Source organism: Nothobranchius furzeri, chromosome 6 (assembly GCF_043380555.1).
Source record: "Nothobranchius furzeri strain GRZ-AD chromosome 6, NfurGRZ-RIMD1, whole genome shotgun sequence".
Lineage (NCBI taxonomy): Eukaryota > Metazoa > Chordata > Actinopteri > Cyprinodontiformes > Nothobranchiidae > Nothobranchius > Nothobranchius furzeri.
The window spans coordinates 45,067,659-45,084,996 of NC_091746.1; the positions used below are offsets into that span (position 1 = coordinate 45,067,659).

Below are 17,338 nucleotides of genomic sequence, written 5' to 3' on the forward strand. Positions count from 1 at the left end.
TTCACCTACCGGAGCAGATTAAGATAATGATGCCTCACTTAGATTGCTGTCACTGGTTTCGTCATCACCCAGTTACCCATCCCATTTAGTGAAGTGGACCCAAACACTTTAGAACGCTTCCACTCTGCCCTGCTGCGTGTCTGTTTACATCTCGCCCTGCCGCGAATGACACTCTTGCGGCTCTGCTGTCCATCTTGGCAAATCGCTGTCTCGCAAGTTCTTGTTATGAAGAACATGTACCGAAACGAGGCACATGATGTGAATCGGTACTTAGTTGGTACTATGGAATTCGGTTGGTGCCTTAAAAAGAACCAAATTCGTTACCCATCCCTTATTAGCTTCATTTAGGTGTTTTGAATCTGAACGGTGATGTGTTACGCTAAAGGTTCAGGGTGAAGAAGAAGAAACAATCTTTTATATAGTGCCTCTCAAGATAAGAATCACGAGGTTAAGTGTCCTTTTGACTGAAACATTTTTGAGCCAGTCACGTACACTAAAAGTCAACCTTTTAAAACAAAACACCCCAACTCCTTTGAATACAGATCTGAGCCATCAGCTGCCCCTGCCTCCACAGGGGGATACTCAGTACAATATCTTGGACAACAATGTGAAGTATGAAGGGGTGGGTACTGAGATGGCTTCAGAAAGTCTATATCTGTTTGTTGCAAACAAGTGCTCACATGCGTGGTCAGGCCAAATGTGCAGTGTGGTGGACTGTTTTGATCTAGATGATAAAATGTGTGTGAGGAGTGCGTAAAAACATCAAAGACGGTGGAAGAGTCTTGAGTCTTTGTGTGAGAAAAAGGTTGAATCCAGGTCCAGTCTGTGTGTAAATAAAAATCTTATATATTTTTGTTTAATGGACTCAAAAATGAAATCTGCCAGGAGACCATATCCATCTGGACTGAACCAGAACATCACTGGATAGTCTGCACCAGTGTTGATGGGACTGACATATCAGAGATACCATGATGACAACATTCAAGTTGCCCCTTGTATGATCAGCCCTGCTGTATTTTTTTTTTTTTTTTTTTTTTGTTAGATTTGTTTGTTTTGGAACTTTTATTTAACACAAGCCCATGAGTTTAAGTCAAATTTGTTGTATTACTTAGTTTTGAACTGATCTCATAAATCCATCTGCCATGGATGTCATGAACAGCCTTATTGTGCTGCTGGTGAAGCAGTGAGTCCCATAATGCTCAGCATAACTCAAACGAATAGTTGACTGTAATATTTACGGCAGCAAAATGTGTTGTGCATCACGAAGTACATTGTGCTGACTGCTATCTCAACATGCCATCATTCAGTATTTTTATTTCAGTTTCACTGCTTGAAAATAGAAAATGATGCCAGGTTTTAGCCTTGTCAGCTGTGGATGTGTAGCTTGGCTGACTCTACAGTCTGGCAGCTGACTTCAGGCCAGCCAGTAACCTTGCTGACTGCTGTTTCCTTAGGAATTCCACATAAAGCTGCAGTATATTGGTAAAATGCAGTATTAAATGTTGGAGTTAATTTAGTTTGTCACCAACATTGATCGTCAACCTCTGCTTTGATTTTAATGAAGATTTCAGAAAGAGACCACTGGATATACATCTGCAAATGACGTCTGGAGCCAACCTCATTCAACATTAACAAACACAATAATAGATGGAGACGACAGTAGATTGCACCAGGAGCTGGGTGGCATATTGTGTTAGGTACGGTCTGATCTTTCGTATGTTATACAGCGTGAAGTGGAATGAATGAACGACAGAGGCAACGTGATCTTTAAAGGTCAGCTGGCCATCAATCACAACACCCAGATTTCAAACTGCCTTTGAAGGAGCCAGAGATTGGGTATAATTTTAGATAGAAACATTCTGCCGTATAGATGTGTTTGCTGGGATGACAATTTAGTTTTTAAAATGTTTAATTGGAGATGGTGAGATTTCATCAATCCTGATATGTCAGAGAGGCAGTCTGAGATTTGTGCGGAGACTGTGTGGTCGTCCGGCGGGAATGAGAGATAGCGCTGGGTGTCATCGGCATAGTATAGCACCCTGATGTGGCCCCATTGGTTTCATCAGAGAGTGATCTCCATCTTTCGCTGGAGCAGTTTGTAGCAGATTTTTAAGCAGCTGGGATGAGAATCAGCTCCTCTAAATCTGAGACCATGGTCTTGAGTTGGAAAATAGTAGAATTCCTTCTCCAGGTCAGGGATCAAGTCCTGCGTAAAGCGAAGGAGTTTAAGAATCTCAGGATCTTGTTCAGGAGGGAGGGAAAGATGATATTGATAGAAGGATTGGTGCTGTATCTGCAAAGATGCGAGTACTGTACCAATCTGTCATGGTGAAGAGAGAGGTGAGTTGGAAGGCAAAGCTCTCGGTTTACTGGTCGTTCTACATTTCTACTCTCACCTATGGTCATGAGCTTTGGGTAGTGACCGAAAGAATGAGATTGCGTATACAAGATGTCAAAATGATGGCTGTGCTCTCCCTTAGAGGCAGGGTGAGAAGCTTGATCATCCAGGAGGGGCTTGGAGTAGATCCACTGCTCCTCCACATCAAGAGGAGCCAGTTGAGGTGGCTCGAGCATCTGGTCAGAATGCCTCCTGGACGTCTCCCTGGTGAGGATTTCCAGGCACATCCAACCGGGAGGAGACCCAAAGGAAGACTCCAGACACGCTGGAGGAACTATGTATCTTGGCTGACCAAGGAATGCCTTGCGATTACTCTGGAGGAGCTGGCCCGTGGCTGGGCAGAGGGAAATCTGGGCCTCCCTGCTTAGGCTGCTGCCCATGCGACCCAACCCCGGAAACAGATGAATGAATGGAGTGCTTAAACAATTTTGTGTGATGTAACGATAAGCTCTACACTCAAAAAAATGAAATATCACTGTCATTGGCAATAAAACATATTATCATGTTAGAAGTAATCAAAAACTATATATTTTTTACATTTACTTATGTTATTTGTTTTATTTGAAAGCAAATACTTGCAATGCTGGATGTACTTAACTGTGTAAGTAACACCAACTCAATTTTGTATTGTAAATATTAAGTCTAACAAAAGGCGCTTTGTAAATCGGTGTAGTTTTTCCCTGGGAAGACTCCATATGTTCTGGCTGATTTTTTTTCATTGCGGAGGGCGCCACATGTCTATGGAGAGAGTTACATACAGTGGAAAGAGCCAAATTCACCTTTCAATACGGGTAAGTGAAAGTCTTTCTTACTGATTTACGAAACTATTCTGTGTGAAACTGTTAAATTACTGACAAAAATTGGTTAAATATATCCGTGAACTATTGTTCCATCAAGTCCTGTTAGCTTAGTTGGTGTGGTTAGCTCCGTTCACTAAGTGAAAGACTTTCTTACTGATTTATGAAACTATTCCGTGTAAAGCTGTTAAATTACTGACAAGAATTTGGTAAATATATCGGGGAACTATTATTCCATTAGTCCTGTTAGCTTAGTTGGTGTGGTTACCTCTGCTAGCATGGTTAGCTCCATTATCAAAGCGACAACCGAACCCCAGCAGTGTGGCGGCCCGCCACGGCTGAAATCCCACCGCCACGCCTACAAGATCCCAAGTTTTTTTTGTTTTTCTTTGGCGCTGTTTCCCGAAGAAGCAGCGGGAACTACTGTGTTGTCACTTGTTATCACAGCCGGCGGGCAGCAAGGAAGAGCAGGCAGGGCAAGGTGAAGTTACAGCATAAGTTACTGAGTTTAAAATTAGAAAGGTAGCAGTGGATATAATGCTTTTTGGTTTACATGTTTCAGTAGCATTAAGATAAATGAGTGTTGAGGATCTTGACAGGGTTTCCTCCAGTGCTTATTAGGCAGGTTTTCCTCTCCCCACCAGGCTAAGCATCACTTATTCATGTAAAATGTATTCATTTTTTCATGTCTGACTTTAACCGCATCTAATACTGTATTACGGCGTGAGCGCAACAGCGACAACTTAAGATCGATGTGTGAGCAGCGTGAGAGGTCGGGTGTTTTCATCTGAACCCTTAAAACCTCCAGCAGGCTACGCTGCACTATTGACGTGTTAGCGCATGGCGCTAACAACTTAGCGACGTGACATGTCTCGGAGAAAGCGTAAAAACACATTGGACGCTTCTTCTGAAGCGGGAAAATAACACTTCTTCTTAAGCAGAGCACCACATTGCCTCGGCTTGTTCACGGCCAAGCCGGACTGAGCTCGATAACATTGACCCAGCACAGCCACTGGGTCGTTGGAGCTGCCCCGTGACTGCCTGATGGAAAACCAGCGGGCTTCATCAGACTCGTAAAGTTTCTTGTTTTTGCTGGGGACCCCCTGTATTTTACCGCTCCCTCCTGAAGTCTTCCCCTATTAAAATTTAAAATGATTCTGTAAATTCCGTGTATCAATAGAAAAAACCTCTGCCTCTGCCAGCTGCAGTAAATGTAGTTTCCATATAATACATAAGAGATGCATTCATCTGTGTATCTCCTTTGGTCCGCATGAGTGATATTCTCAGCACCAGAACAGTGACGCAAAGAAATATTCTTGAGTTTGTTAGTAATTTTATTTATTAGGTGCATCTGATCTGTTCTATTTTTCTCTGAAATGAGATCAAATCAGTGCTTCTATGGGTTGGCTCCACTCTGCACTAGAAAATTTTACTTTATTTAGAGACACCCCCCCCCCCCCCCCCCCCGCGACCCCTCCGCCACAGCTGGATAAATTCCTAGAGGAAACACTGTATATGGTACATGTACAGGTGTAAAACTCCCATAGGTATGTTAGAAATGCATTTATTGAGTGGAAAGTGTGAGACAATAGGAATTTTCTGATAGTATGTTTAATAGAGTTGCACGTTTTGCATTTGGGTGCACATTTTTCGTGAAGACAACTATAAGGCCAAATGCTGCTTTTGTCAGAAAGTAATTTCATTTAAGTCTGGGTCAACAAACAATTTACACAGGCATTTGAAAACTCAACACCCAACACTGCAGGTCACAGGTTTGAGAGCAGAGCCAGACTCATAACTACTGTGACACTGATGTGTCCACACATGACAAATGAGGTAATAATCAATGTTTCGGAATAATTCAAACTCAGATATTGGTGTGTGATATCTTTAATTATTTGACTACAAATCTCACGTCATCATTCCTCCCAGTGATTATTTCCAGGATAAACTGAGACGCCCCCAAGCTGGCTTCTTAAAACTGACTAAATATTTAAAAAGAACCGTTCTTTTGACAATTTAACATCAATAATCTATAAGCAAGTGAATTTTGTTATTTAAAAATACAAGTGCCTTTGTTTACAAGCTTTATTTATAATAAAAAAATAAAAAGTTAAAACTGCAATTACAAAAACTAAGGGTTACTAGAAGTAAAAAAACAAATCAGCTAATAAACTTGAGAGTGTAAGAAAAACTAAGCAAGTATGTGTGTATTTTCTGTGGCCTATAATCAATTATATTTTTAAACGATTGCCTACTCAATGTTAGCATTTTTGAATAGTTTTTAAACAATTCCCATGCCCCCAATTTTTTTAGATCTGAAGCGTAGATCAAACAATTCATGTGAGACTGTGAAGGACAAACACTTTTTGGAGTAGCTTGTGAAAAAACTTAAGGAGTGGGGCTTCAAACAGCACAAAAATACAAGTCATGCTCACGCTAAAGGGAAGTCCGGAATACAGCCCCACACCACTTTATACCACCATTGCATAATCTTTGTGAAAACACATGATCGCACCACATTACCTCCACATGCTGATAACTTAAGAAACAACCAAAGGCTCCCTTATGCTGCCTCAGCTTCGCGGCAAAGCAGCATAATAATTATATGAAATAGGCTGCAGTTGCGAGCAAGTTTAATTAATCCTTCCTTGATTGTTGGCCGATTAGGAAGAACAACCATGACTTCTCTATATCTAACATGGGATGGAGACGGTTAAGGTTGCTGTTGCATTCTATTTTAGATTTACGCATTTTCCCATCCTGACGAGTAAATATCACGCTCAGTGGCTTAAGCCAAGAAACAAGCTGCCACCACTACATTTTACTTTTTTCACTGGTCTTTCCCCTTAAGTGCTCAGGCGACTTGCGTAACTTTTATGTTCCTGCCATGACTTGTGGCTGTTTTTCGACATTTATTTATCATTTATGAACGTTTACAAATTGTTTTTGAATCGACATGTCACATCATGATGCATCAATTAAATTGTGAAACAGTACACCCCGAATGCAAAGTTTTTTGGGGGGGTGATATAAATTCCTCCAACACATTGTGAGAAACCAATGGAATGTGTTGCTTTACAAGAAAAACAACATGCTAAAAAATTCTAAGAGAAAAGAGAAGCACTTGAGAGAACGGGGAGGGGGAAAAAAAAAGGAGGCCCTGGGTGCCTGTGGAAATGGCAGTTAAGGTCGGAGCAGAGAATGTTTGGGCACGAGTCGAAGCAGAACAGAGGCTTTATGAGAGCAGCAAAGTGCTGCAGGGCCCTGGGGAATGCCCTCCACTAAGCAAGGGAGAGAAACACACAAAAACACACACACACACACACACACACACACACACACACACACACAAAGTAAGGACACTCTCAGTAAAAGAACAAGCTGATCTGTACACACACTCAAGCGCATAGCCCCCAAAATAGACATGCACATGGATTAGGAAATTAAAACAGGATGATATTGGTGATCAAAACAAACATGTGCGTGTGGATTTTGGAATGATAGAAAAGTAAAAACCAACTAAAAGTTTAAAAGGCTGTAAAATATTTTTTTCTAATAATGTATTACCAATAAATCACATTTGATTCCCTCTGTTTAGTAAAAACAAGGGGACTTTCTCTTCTTACCTTGACAATATCCACTCATTTCCTCAAATCCTGGCTTACAAACACACTTCCCAATGGGCACCAGCCATTCCCCGTCTGCACTGCAGTGCATCCTGGGAGGCTCATATAAAGGCATGGAGTTGTTGATGCAGTGGCCCACCACCTCCACCAGCTGCGATGCCTCTGAGCCCGGGATGGTGTCAGGAAACTCTGCCAGACTTTTCACCAAGAAGGGGCAACGTTTGTAGAAGACTCGCACAGAAACCAATGCAATGCAGGCTCCTAAATCCTGGAATGCCAAGTAGAAGCCTTTCCGGCTCAGAGGACCTAAATCACGGACTTCGGTGTTGAGTTTCATCACGCGGTCCCCCAGGTCCAGTTCAGTGAAGCTCTCATCTGCTGCTATGGTGTCGACTTTGATATATCTACTCTCTTTCATTGCTCTGTCTTCTTCTTCTGTTATTCCAACACCATCCCTCATCTCGCCTTCTTCCATTTCCTCGTCATCGCCATCCGTTTCGTAGTAATACATGTTAAAAGTCTCCTTGCAGGTCCCGACTCCCCCAGGCAGGCTGTTGCAGTCTCTCAGAGTGAACTTGAGCTCAATATACACTCGCTGGGCACCTTCAGTCAGGATCCAGTTGGTGTGGAGCCAGTTGTTCTGGTTCTGCTCCATCACACGACACACCTGGTAGGTGTGAATGGGGGCATAATCCTCGTCTACTTCGCCGATCTCTTCCCACTGCAGAAGGAAGATAATTATGGTTAGACATGTGTGTGCATGACATCATTATGAGAAATTGCATGAGAACTGCCTAAAGTTAACTGAAATCTGCCAAGGGGCTTCAACAAAGTTCAAAACTAGGCAGTCAGGTTGATCCGAAGTTGTTATTGAAAATTTAGAAAAATAAATCATTTATGAACTGGTACAGAACACACAGACACAGTAGAGCTGTCCAACAATGGAAGAAATCATCATTAGTATTTGTGCATTACTTAACTCAAAGATATTTAATACAGTTTCTCATTAAAACATAAAACTATCTAGAGGTCAAGCTAGTCATGACACATCTGCGTGACCATCACCCACAACTCTACAGTCAACACAAGGCAAGCTAACGTTAGCGTTTTAGCTCAAATGTGTGATCCGAGGATTTGGGTTGAGGGAGAATGTAACGAGTCGCTATATAAAGCAGCCGCAGCGCCGCTACCTGCATATAAACCGTGTCGCGGACACCCCCATGTTGAAATGACGCTATGCATTACGGGGCTCCCAGGGGCAGATAAGAGTTGGTCTCTCTCCGAGAATAATTATGAATTTAACAATGATTACTGCCTGATGACATTTCCCCACATCTGCAAAGCTCACTGGAACACAAACCGAGGACAATATTTTCCTGATATAGGGTTTATTACTCAAGTAAGGGTAAAAATGTATCTGATTAGAAGGCTACTTGAGTACTGAGTATCATCTGATCTAATATTTTTAAATGATGACATCAAACAGACATAAAATAAGAAGTTATGGGCAAATATTGGTATTTTAAAGACTAAAGGGAAAAAATGTAAACAAATAAACAACATAATTACAAAATAACACATTTTAGGGAAAATTTAGACACAGACTGAGGACAATATTTCCTGAGATACAGGGTTTATTTAATTGTGTGAAAATGTGGCACGTTTAAAAAAAACGCGATAATACCAAAAACCAGGGTAATTTTGGTCACAATAACTGTGAGGTTAAATTTTCACACCGTGACAACCCTAATGCAGATACATGTGCACATGTACAGACACAGCCACGAACCTTGGCAGAATCGTTTACATATACACACAGGCAGAAACACTCACTCACTCACTCACTCACTCACTCACTCACACACACACACACACACACACACACACACACACACACACACACACACACACACACACACACACACACACACACACACACACACACACACATTTGGAGAAATGGCCATATAAATTAACACAATTACAAGAGCACCTTTTTTTCCCCTAGAACTCTACCTCCTTCACACTGAATTCATATTTAGGCCCTTTAACTCATCTCCATTTCTTCTATTTTGCTGTAGAAGGAAATGAGGTGGAAAGGATGAAGATCATTCTGCTATCTCTACCTATACACACTTTCTAAAAAAAAATATCACCATTGTTGACCTTCAAAAAGTGTTTGATTGATATAATTCATGTTGTGGTTCCATGGATATAAACCCTGCAGAATTATCTGAAATAGGCTCCCAACACAAAATATGATTTAGGTCAAGTTTGCATTTGGGGTTTTAATTAAGGTGGCTATTAGATATTCTAAACTAGGATGAAATTTGCAATCAGGTTAAAACGGAAACAATGACATGAAAAAAATAAAAAAAACTGGAGTGGTTGTAATTAATTGGTGGTGTCTGTTGGACTATTTTAGGAAGTGGAGGAAAATCAACCTCAATATTTATCTTAAAACCTTAATGATGTTTTGTGCAGTGTGGCTTTGCTATTAAACTAATTTGGATTTCAATTTTGATTTTAGCTCCAAACAATCACAAAATCAATGTCAATTGTACAAAAAAATCAGTTCATGTCCAAGTTTTTCCCTTTCAAATCTTGCTGTGCTGTGCCACTCTCTGCTGCAGCAGACTTGTCCGTGCTAAACCAAGGGCTTGGGGGCTTTCTTTTGCCCCGGGTATGACTTACAAGGCATTCATTCACACCAGAGACCACTACAAATGAATTGATTAAACAAGTTTCCCACACATTAAATAATGTACGACAACAATTAGCACGTACAAATGCCAACCAAATATACAAAAGTAGATTAATAACACAAAGTCTCTACTTTTTTTAAATCTTTTGTGGCAAAATCGTTGCCAACAATCATTTTTATTTATACTTTCTTTTCTACAGGACATCTCAAGACCCCTTGGTGTTTTGCAACCCTGAGTGTACGGTGTCCCAGTTTCTAGAAGCAAACACACTGATGTCTATACACAATTTGGAAATATTTGATTTTCATCTTAAAAATGCTTTTTGTTTTTAGGGCTATTGGTGGCTGCCAGCACAGCTGAACCTTCAGCCTCATTAAGCTAGGGTTGTCACGGTAACCGGTGTAGCGGGGTGGGTTTACCGTGGCTGCGGTGTAGGCGCGGTGACCCTTACCAGACACCGTATCATCTGCTGAAGTTGCCGGCGGCACATGCACGCTTTGTTGTTTACAACCAAAACTTTCTTGAAGCTGAAGCTGAAATAATGGCCAAAGGAGGAGACGGCAGCGCTCAGGACATTTATTATCCCTCAAAGAAGACAAAGTGGGAAGTACGGGCATCTTTTGGATATTTGAAGAATGCCGAGGGACAGTTGATAGAAGACGGCTATCCTGTTTGCAGCACGTGCAGGAAAAGTGTCTGTGAAAGGCAGCAACGCTTCAAATCTCATCTGCATCCATGCCTGCACGTCTCAGACAGCAGCATTAATTCCCTCTGCAGGTCTCCTGGGATGTGGCTATTATCTGCATCACTAGCGCTCTCCCATGGCTAACACAGGCGTTTCATCATGTCACTGTAATATGGCCAGAGGGATGAGACTATGATCTGGTGTTATAGCTTAATAGCCTATATTAATCAATCCTTGCTGTAGCTGTTCCGCAACCTTCTGTCTTTGTCTTTTCTTTCCGTCTTGTTCACCATCTGTCTGAGTTTCTGGCCTCTGAAAGAGTCTTTCTTTCATCAGAATAATTATTCACCTACTGAACCATTTCAGAATGAATGCGGATAATTAATTTGTTGGACATTTCTATGTTGTCAAATGCATTCATGACTATATTCATAAAGTGTACATATGGCATACTCAACCACTTCTGTGGGAAAAAAAAATAAAAACTTTGTTTTTCCCTAAAAAGAAAGAAAATGTTGACATAACTAAGACCAATCATGATCAAGTCTAGCATTAGTATTAACACGAGTCAACAGTCTGAAAGCGTGGACAGACCTGTATGTGCTGCTAGTGTGACTGGGACCCTGTTTCTTCCAGACTTAAGCCAAGTCAGTCCCAGTGCAGACATTAAGCTTCTTACTGGTTAGATCACACAGATCCACAAGCCTGCTCTGAGCTTTACACAGCTTAAAACACATGCACACACACCCACAGCCCCGCACCCACACACACTGGGACACTCGTTAATATTGGTGTCCCAGCAGGGTATTTAACAGATGACCTTCTTTCATTTTTGCCCACAGCTAAATGAGTTGAGTATTCACGGTTGCTCTGAAACTCCTCACATTCTGCACCTCTGCCGTGTTTTAACAGGTTTTTATTTTTTTATATAAACGCAAATAGGGCACAGCCCTCAACTGCGCTAATCCTTTCAGGTGAGTCATCGAGTGCCATTTCACAAAACCCATTTGCAAGAAAATACCCCTTTTAAATTAGCTGCAAATACACTCCAAGCACAACTTATTAGGAAGAAAGATGCTTGCTTTACATCTAATGGAATCCTAAATTCTCAATGTGATTTTTTTTGTTTGAATTAGACTGAAAAAGGGTCCATTATCTGTAGAGAAATAGGCTACTTAGTCTATATTTGAAGCAGAAGCATGCACAAGTGCAATGTGCTTCTTGCTCACCATAAAGAGCAGTCTGCATCTGCACACCAGAGGTAGAGTACTCAGATGTTAAACACACATGCATGAAGCCCCATGCAGAGACCAACATGACGAGCTAATGTCGCATGCCAGCACCACCTATGGGATAATGTTCTGCACTTATGGGCTGCATGGTGGTGCAGTTGTTAGCAATGTTGCCTCGCAGCAAGAAGGTTGCAGGTTCAAAAATCGGCTGTGGCCTTTCTGCGTGGAGTTGCATGTTCTCCCCATGCATGCGTGGGTTTCCTCCGGGTACTCCGGTTTCCCCCACAGATCACAACATGCCCTAAAAGTTAAAAATTGTACGTCGCTTTGGATAAAAGAGTCTGCCAAATGAATAAACATAAGCATAAACACTTAAATACAAATATAGAAATCACAAAACATTCTATTTTAAAAGTTAATGGCAGACTTGAGTCTTGACGGTGGCTCTGCATCTCCTGGACTGTAAGCTACAATGTTGTTCAAGAGGAGTAAAGATATTTTTCAGATTTTTTTAAAGGAAAGACGTTGCAGGCATTTAAAGAAACCGTTACCATCTTACAGATTTAAAACTTTGAAGTGAGTTCCAGTGACGATCCCAAATATGCAACCTTCTGCGTTATTGTCTCTCCAACTTGCTTACAGAATCATCCCTGAAGGCATCCCTGCAGCTCCTCATTAGTGTGTGTGTGTTTAGTCTTTTCCTTATTGAATATGTGGCTGTGCAACACATCCATCAGCAGACCCCCTGTGGCTGCTCTGAGTGCTCTCCCAGCTCTAATTCCATAAAGCCGTCTGTAACTTATTATTACCACCCATTACCATTGACCATCGTGACACTGTAATAGAACTGTTCCTTTTTGCTTCTTACCCAGACAACACCTCCCTACCTTCCACGTTTCCACCTTCATCTTATCCATCCTTATACTTTTCTTGTCTTCCTTTTATACCATTTAATTCCAGCCTTGTCTATCAACTTTCTAAGTGTCCTATTATAAAAATCTTACCAAACCTAGAAACCCTCTTGCTGTTCCTCTTACCCCATTTCCCTCTTTTTCTTTGAGTTATGGCCATCTAACTTGTCCTTGTTTTCTCCACATCCTTTTCGTGTTTTCTTCATTTCTTCCCCTTACATTGTTCCTGTCAGTCTCTAACTTCATCTTCATTTGCTTGTCCTTTATACCTCCTCATCCTCATATTTCACACTACAGCAAACGAATAAACAAAAAATGCTTGACAGCAATTGTGAATTGTGCAAACATTGTGAACAGTTAAATTAGCAGCTTCCTTTTCTTTTCAGTGACAGTTTAGGGTCGTGACATGCAATCCAGCTGTCACTGAGCATTATTTAGCATATATTCCCACCCCACTGCCTATGGAGCTTTTTCACTGAGCGCAGCATGTTTGATGCTTGCTTGGTCTTAATTCTGAACAATTGTGTACACCAAATCAGTGGATTCGCTAGATGAAAGACAGCTTTATAATGAGCTGTTCAACCAAGCAAATCACCGATTACATCGATTTAGTGAGGTCTCGTCTCCCCCTTTTCCCCACCTTGTCTTGCATAACTGGAGTTGTGCACAAAGCAGGGTTGAATGACTTGTTGATTACTTCACAATAATATTACACAGTAGTTCTGCAGTTGTTTAAAGTCCACACATATACACTCTTATGCTTCCATAATGTGCATGAAGTGTGCATTCATCAACAGTTTCTTTATACATTTGATGCTGTTCAAACTTGTCACCTGTCAAAATCTGAATTGTGCCTCCCAGCATCTAGTTAAAAAACAGAAAGATGTCAGTCTGCAGAGTGCCATTTGAAGGAACGGTGTTAACAGGTGGGATCATTAGGTGACATCGTGGCAACAACTTGATTCCACTCCGGTACAGTAGGTGGCGACATGCAGCCTTTCATGTTGGCATTCTTCCAGTTAGCTTATAGCAATACAAATAGTGAAAAAATGCTGGTGGCAGTGAAGCAGATAAAGTTAAAACAGGATATACACAATGGCCAAAGGAAAGGACAACTGTTTGATGGTGTAGTGTTTATAATTGTAACTTTGTGTAGATGATATTATCAGAAGACCGTTGCGTTCTTGTCACTTCCGGAAGTTACCGGTATCAGCCTGACTGATCCGTTTACATGCAGATGAAGTCGATTTCCTACTGAATTATTTGGGTGCTTCAGCACAATTAGAACCAGTTTGCCAATTGGGCCACTAAGCTAAAGAAATTAATCAGTGCTTCTATTAGTTTATAAACTTATCATTAAAACTGTCTAAGGAGACTTGACTATTACCATTAATGTTTGAGAATAAATATAAAGTTAGTGTCTAAATCAGCGGTACTCAATAGGCGACCCATGGTACTCCCCTCTTTGTGGCCCCGAGCGGGAGGGGTGGGAACCGCGCTGGTGTGCAGTGCTGTTTCATTATATTGTAGGCTTGTGTGTTGTGTGAAGCACCAGCAACCCCCCCCCCCCCCCCGTCCACCAATTCTGCGGCTGCACCCACCCCCCCCACCCCCCCACCACCACCACCACCATCCAGACCAGACCTCGCGCTTCCAGGTCGCTTTGTGGAGTGGCCCTCGGACCATTACATTTGAGTAACCCAGGTCTAAATTGTATCTCATGTCAATTTCAGCAGATTCACATGTATCTGAACATTTCAGCGTTAGTCTGCAATAGGCCTGCACAATATATCGAAAAATTATCGTCATCGCGATAACAGGACGTGCGATAGGCCCATCGCAAAGCACGTCAAAAACGGCGATAAATGTTTGGTTCAAACATTTCCATCAACGTTTTGTAAACCAGCTCTGTTTTTTTACGCGGCAGTATTATTTGACCAATCAAATGTAGCCCTTCTGATATGCGGCCAATCAGATGGGTCCGTTCACGTAATATGCCCGCCCCTTACGTAGACCCTTAGTATGGGTGGAACGCAACACCCGAACTGAGTTAGCGGTGCCGTTCCCTTGTTCGTCATGCTGGCTCAGAGCAACGAACGCACTTTGTGCTGAGGTTTCTGAAATCAGCGCTGCTTTCAAACGTGAACGTGAGTCCGCTTGGTGTTGTTAAGCAGCTGATAGTACCCGGGCTGACTCCGACACATGCCGGTGAACCAACCCACCTACCTTCATGTCGCTAGTGTTCCACCGGGTGGTGATGTTAGCCCCAGGCACTGGTTAGCTTCCAGCTAAAAGGCTACAGCACTCTCCTCCCAGTCCCACACTGCTAATGAGGGCCTGGAAAAGTTCCCCCGCACATCAAAGTGATTTTTCATTTATGAGCTTTTATAACCTTGTTATTCAGGATAGTTGATTTGCTGCTGCACATAAACTGTTAGCTTGTTATCAGACTCATAGTTGCAGTTTCATCATCTGAGCTGCTTTTTAAGATCTACGTAAACTTGTTCAATTTGGGGTTAAAACCAAACGTTTTCACATATTTTCCATGTAGTTTTTTGCCAGTTCCTCTTCTGAAAGGTAGACAATTGTTTTTCTCTTTCCCTCAAAAAATCTTAATATTCTCCTAGTTTGGCCCAGTACAGATCACTTCCCAATTACAGCAACAGCCTTATATCATAACCACATAAGTGGAAAAAATGTTCAGTAGCAATGAGAGAATTTGCTGAAGCATTCAAGTGATGTTAACTATTATTTAACATTCAAACTTATTTTCTTATATTTTTATTTATTCAAAAAAACCCTGGTAAGGGATGTTTTTCTGTATTTGGAGCATCAGAAAAAGTTTTATGGTGGTGGTGAGGCTTTAAAAGTCACTGAGAAACTGCATGCATGCAGTTTGTTGTTTTGTTGCTAATACAGTAGCAGGTGCAGCTATATGATTTTTCAATGAAAATGTTATGTTGTAATGGAATTCATGCATTAGTTTTTGTTTGCTTTGAACCCAGAGCAGACATCACACGCCAGACGACATCAACACTGCATACTTTAGTATTTGTTCATTTATCGCAAGTAATATCGATATCGCAATATTAGCAGTGTTATCGAATATCGCAGGTTTTCCTAATATCGTGCAGCCCTCGTCTGGAATATGTGGTCATACTCTTATATAAAATTTCCTCCCACATATCAGCTAGCATTCACATTTCTTTGGTTCCTTTTTATGAAAGTTTTAATACAAAAGTTAAAGTGAACCAAGTCCATAGAACATTTCATCAGTCCTTTGTTGTCACCATAAGGTGCTTGAAGTCTGTTTTGTTATGCTTTATTACAAACCCATCAACCACTGGGTATTGATGTTTAGATATAGATGGAGCAGAGCGATGTGGGGATTTACCAGACCCATGGCTGGTAATGGGATGGAACTGACAGCACAAATAATCCATATTGTTGGATCCATCACTTTCATGCTATGTCTTTCCAGACATCTTATGTTTTATAATTGTCTCTTTGTGATATTTGAAGCTTTAGATAAAAGGAACCACCTGATGTCATTCAATCAGCAGCAAACCAAATCTACAAGTGTGCTCATCCCCAACAGAATAAGAACATAGAGGAATGAAGGTATTAAAAGCTAAAATGTCATAGTAGACCAAAAAATAATCTTACCAGATTAAATGTAATTCCAAAAGACACAAAATAACAAAAAAACCTAAAAGAAATACAACATTTCTCTAGTCTGGTAAGCCATCTTATATATGCTCTCAGTCGTGTGGCAGGATCTTTAAAACTGTCTCTGCATGCTATTGGATAGCCAGCAACATAACATACTCAATGGGGCAGTTCGCCATACTCCATCAAAGAAGATCCAAATTCATTATTTTTCTAAAAAATACGTAAGCACGTCTGTCTGCACTTGGCTCAAAGAAAAGCCCAAGATGAAATAATTCAAAGTTAAGGCCAAAGTCGTTTCAAACGAGTCGTCGCTATCTTTGTTTTTTTCAGTAGCATCCCGCCCACCAACACAGTGCTATGATTGGCCAACCAAACCATTAGAGTGCTGTGATTAGACAGCAACAGAGCAGTCGCCATCTTAGTTTAGCTCAGTCAAAGTAACGTTCTGCTCACCTGGCTAATTGAAAGCACTGTGATTGGCCCACCAAAAAGACAGAGCGCTGTGATTGGACCTCTAAGGATGTCAGTCACTGGGCAGTCCGTCATACGCTGTCGAAGAAGGTGCAACATCCCGCCTACCAAGCAGAGCGCTGTGACTGGACCAATACCAGACTGTCCGGAGCTGCTGAGGTTGGAGGATGACTATACCATCCTTTTGCTTTGGCAAACTTGCGGTCTGGATTCAAAGCTACCATTTCTCTACACGTCTCTACATGAAAACAGAACTTGTGTTGTTAAAGTCACTGGAAGCCTTTTATTTTTATAATTGTTTCCTAACACTGACGGTCCATTAATTTGTTACTTTCTCGCAGAGCCATTTCCCCATCTTTTTTCTATTCTCTATATTTGTGTCATTCTGAATCTGTCTTCACAAAATACCCCAATAGAATTTCAGGAGCAACTTCCACTTTCAGTGATGTCACTGCTTCACATAATTTATGACATTCAAAAGAAAATTAATGCAAAAAAAATGTGAATCTGTCAGTCTTTACAAATCAGTAGTAGTGTTCATTTTCACCATTTCTAGTGTTTTTATTTTTATGTGGGTTATCTGTAAAAGATGTGTCATGTTGTTGAATGTTACTTAGTCTTTTTCGTTGTTGTTGTTTTACGTTTCTGACAGCTGCTGGTGAATTTATTAACCTCTTTCATGAAAACTCACAAATGTGGATGTCCATTTGAGTGCTCAGACGTCCAAGAGCAAATAAAAATTGCCAGACTGGAAGTTTTGTTTTCTTTAATAAAAAGAAAGACATTTTGTGCCTTTTCAACAACTAATTCAGCCAAGACTGGAAGTGTGATAGTGAGT

At 41.2% G+C, this 17,338-nt stretch overlaps 1 protein-coding gene across 1 annotated transcript in view; it reads right to left on the reverse strand.

Annotated features, from left to right (window-relative positions):
* Window positions 1–17,338, reverse strand: part of LOC107396732 (ephrin type-A receptor 5) — a 117,854-nt gene that overhangs the window by 90,031 nt on the left and 10,485 nt on the right. The window contains exon 3 of the mRNA XM_015976567.3: window positions 6,825–7,545. Coding sequence (XP_015832053.3) covers window positions 6,825–7,545 — 721 coding nt within the window. The remainder of the gene's footprint in view (window positions 1–6,824; window positions 7,546–17,338) is intronic.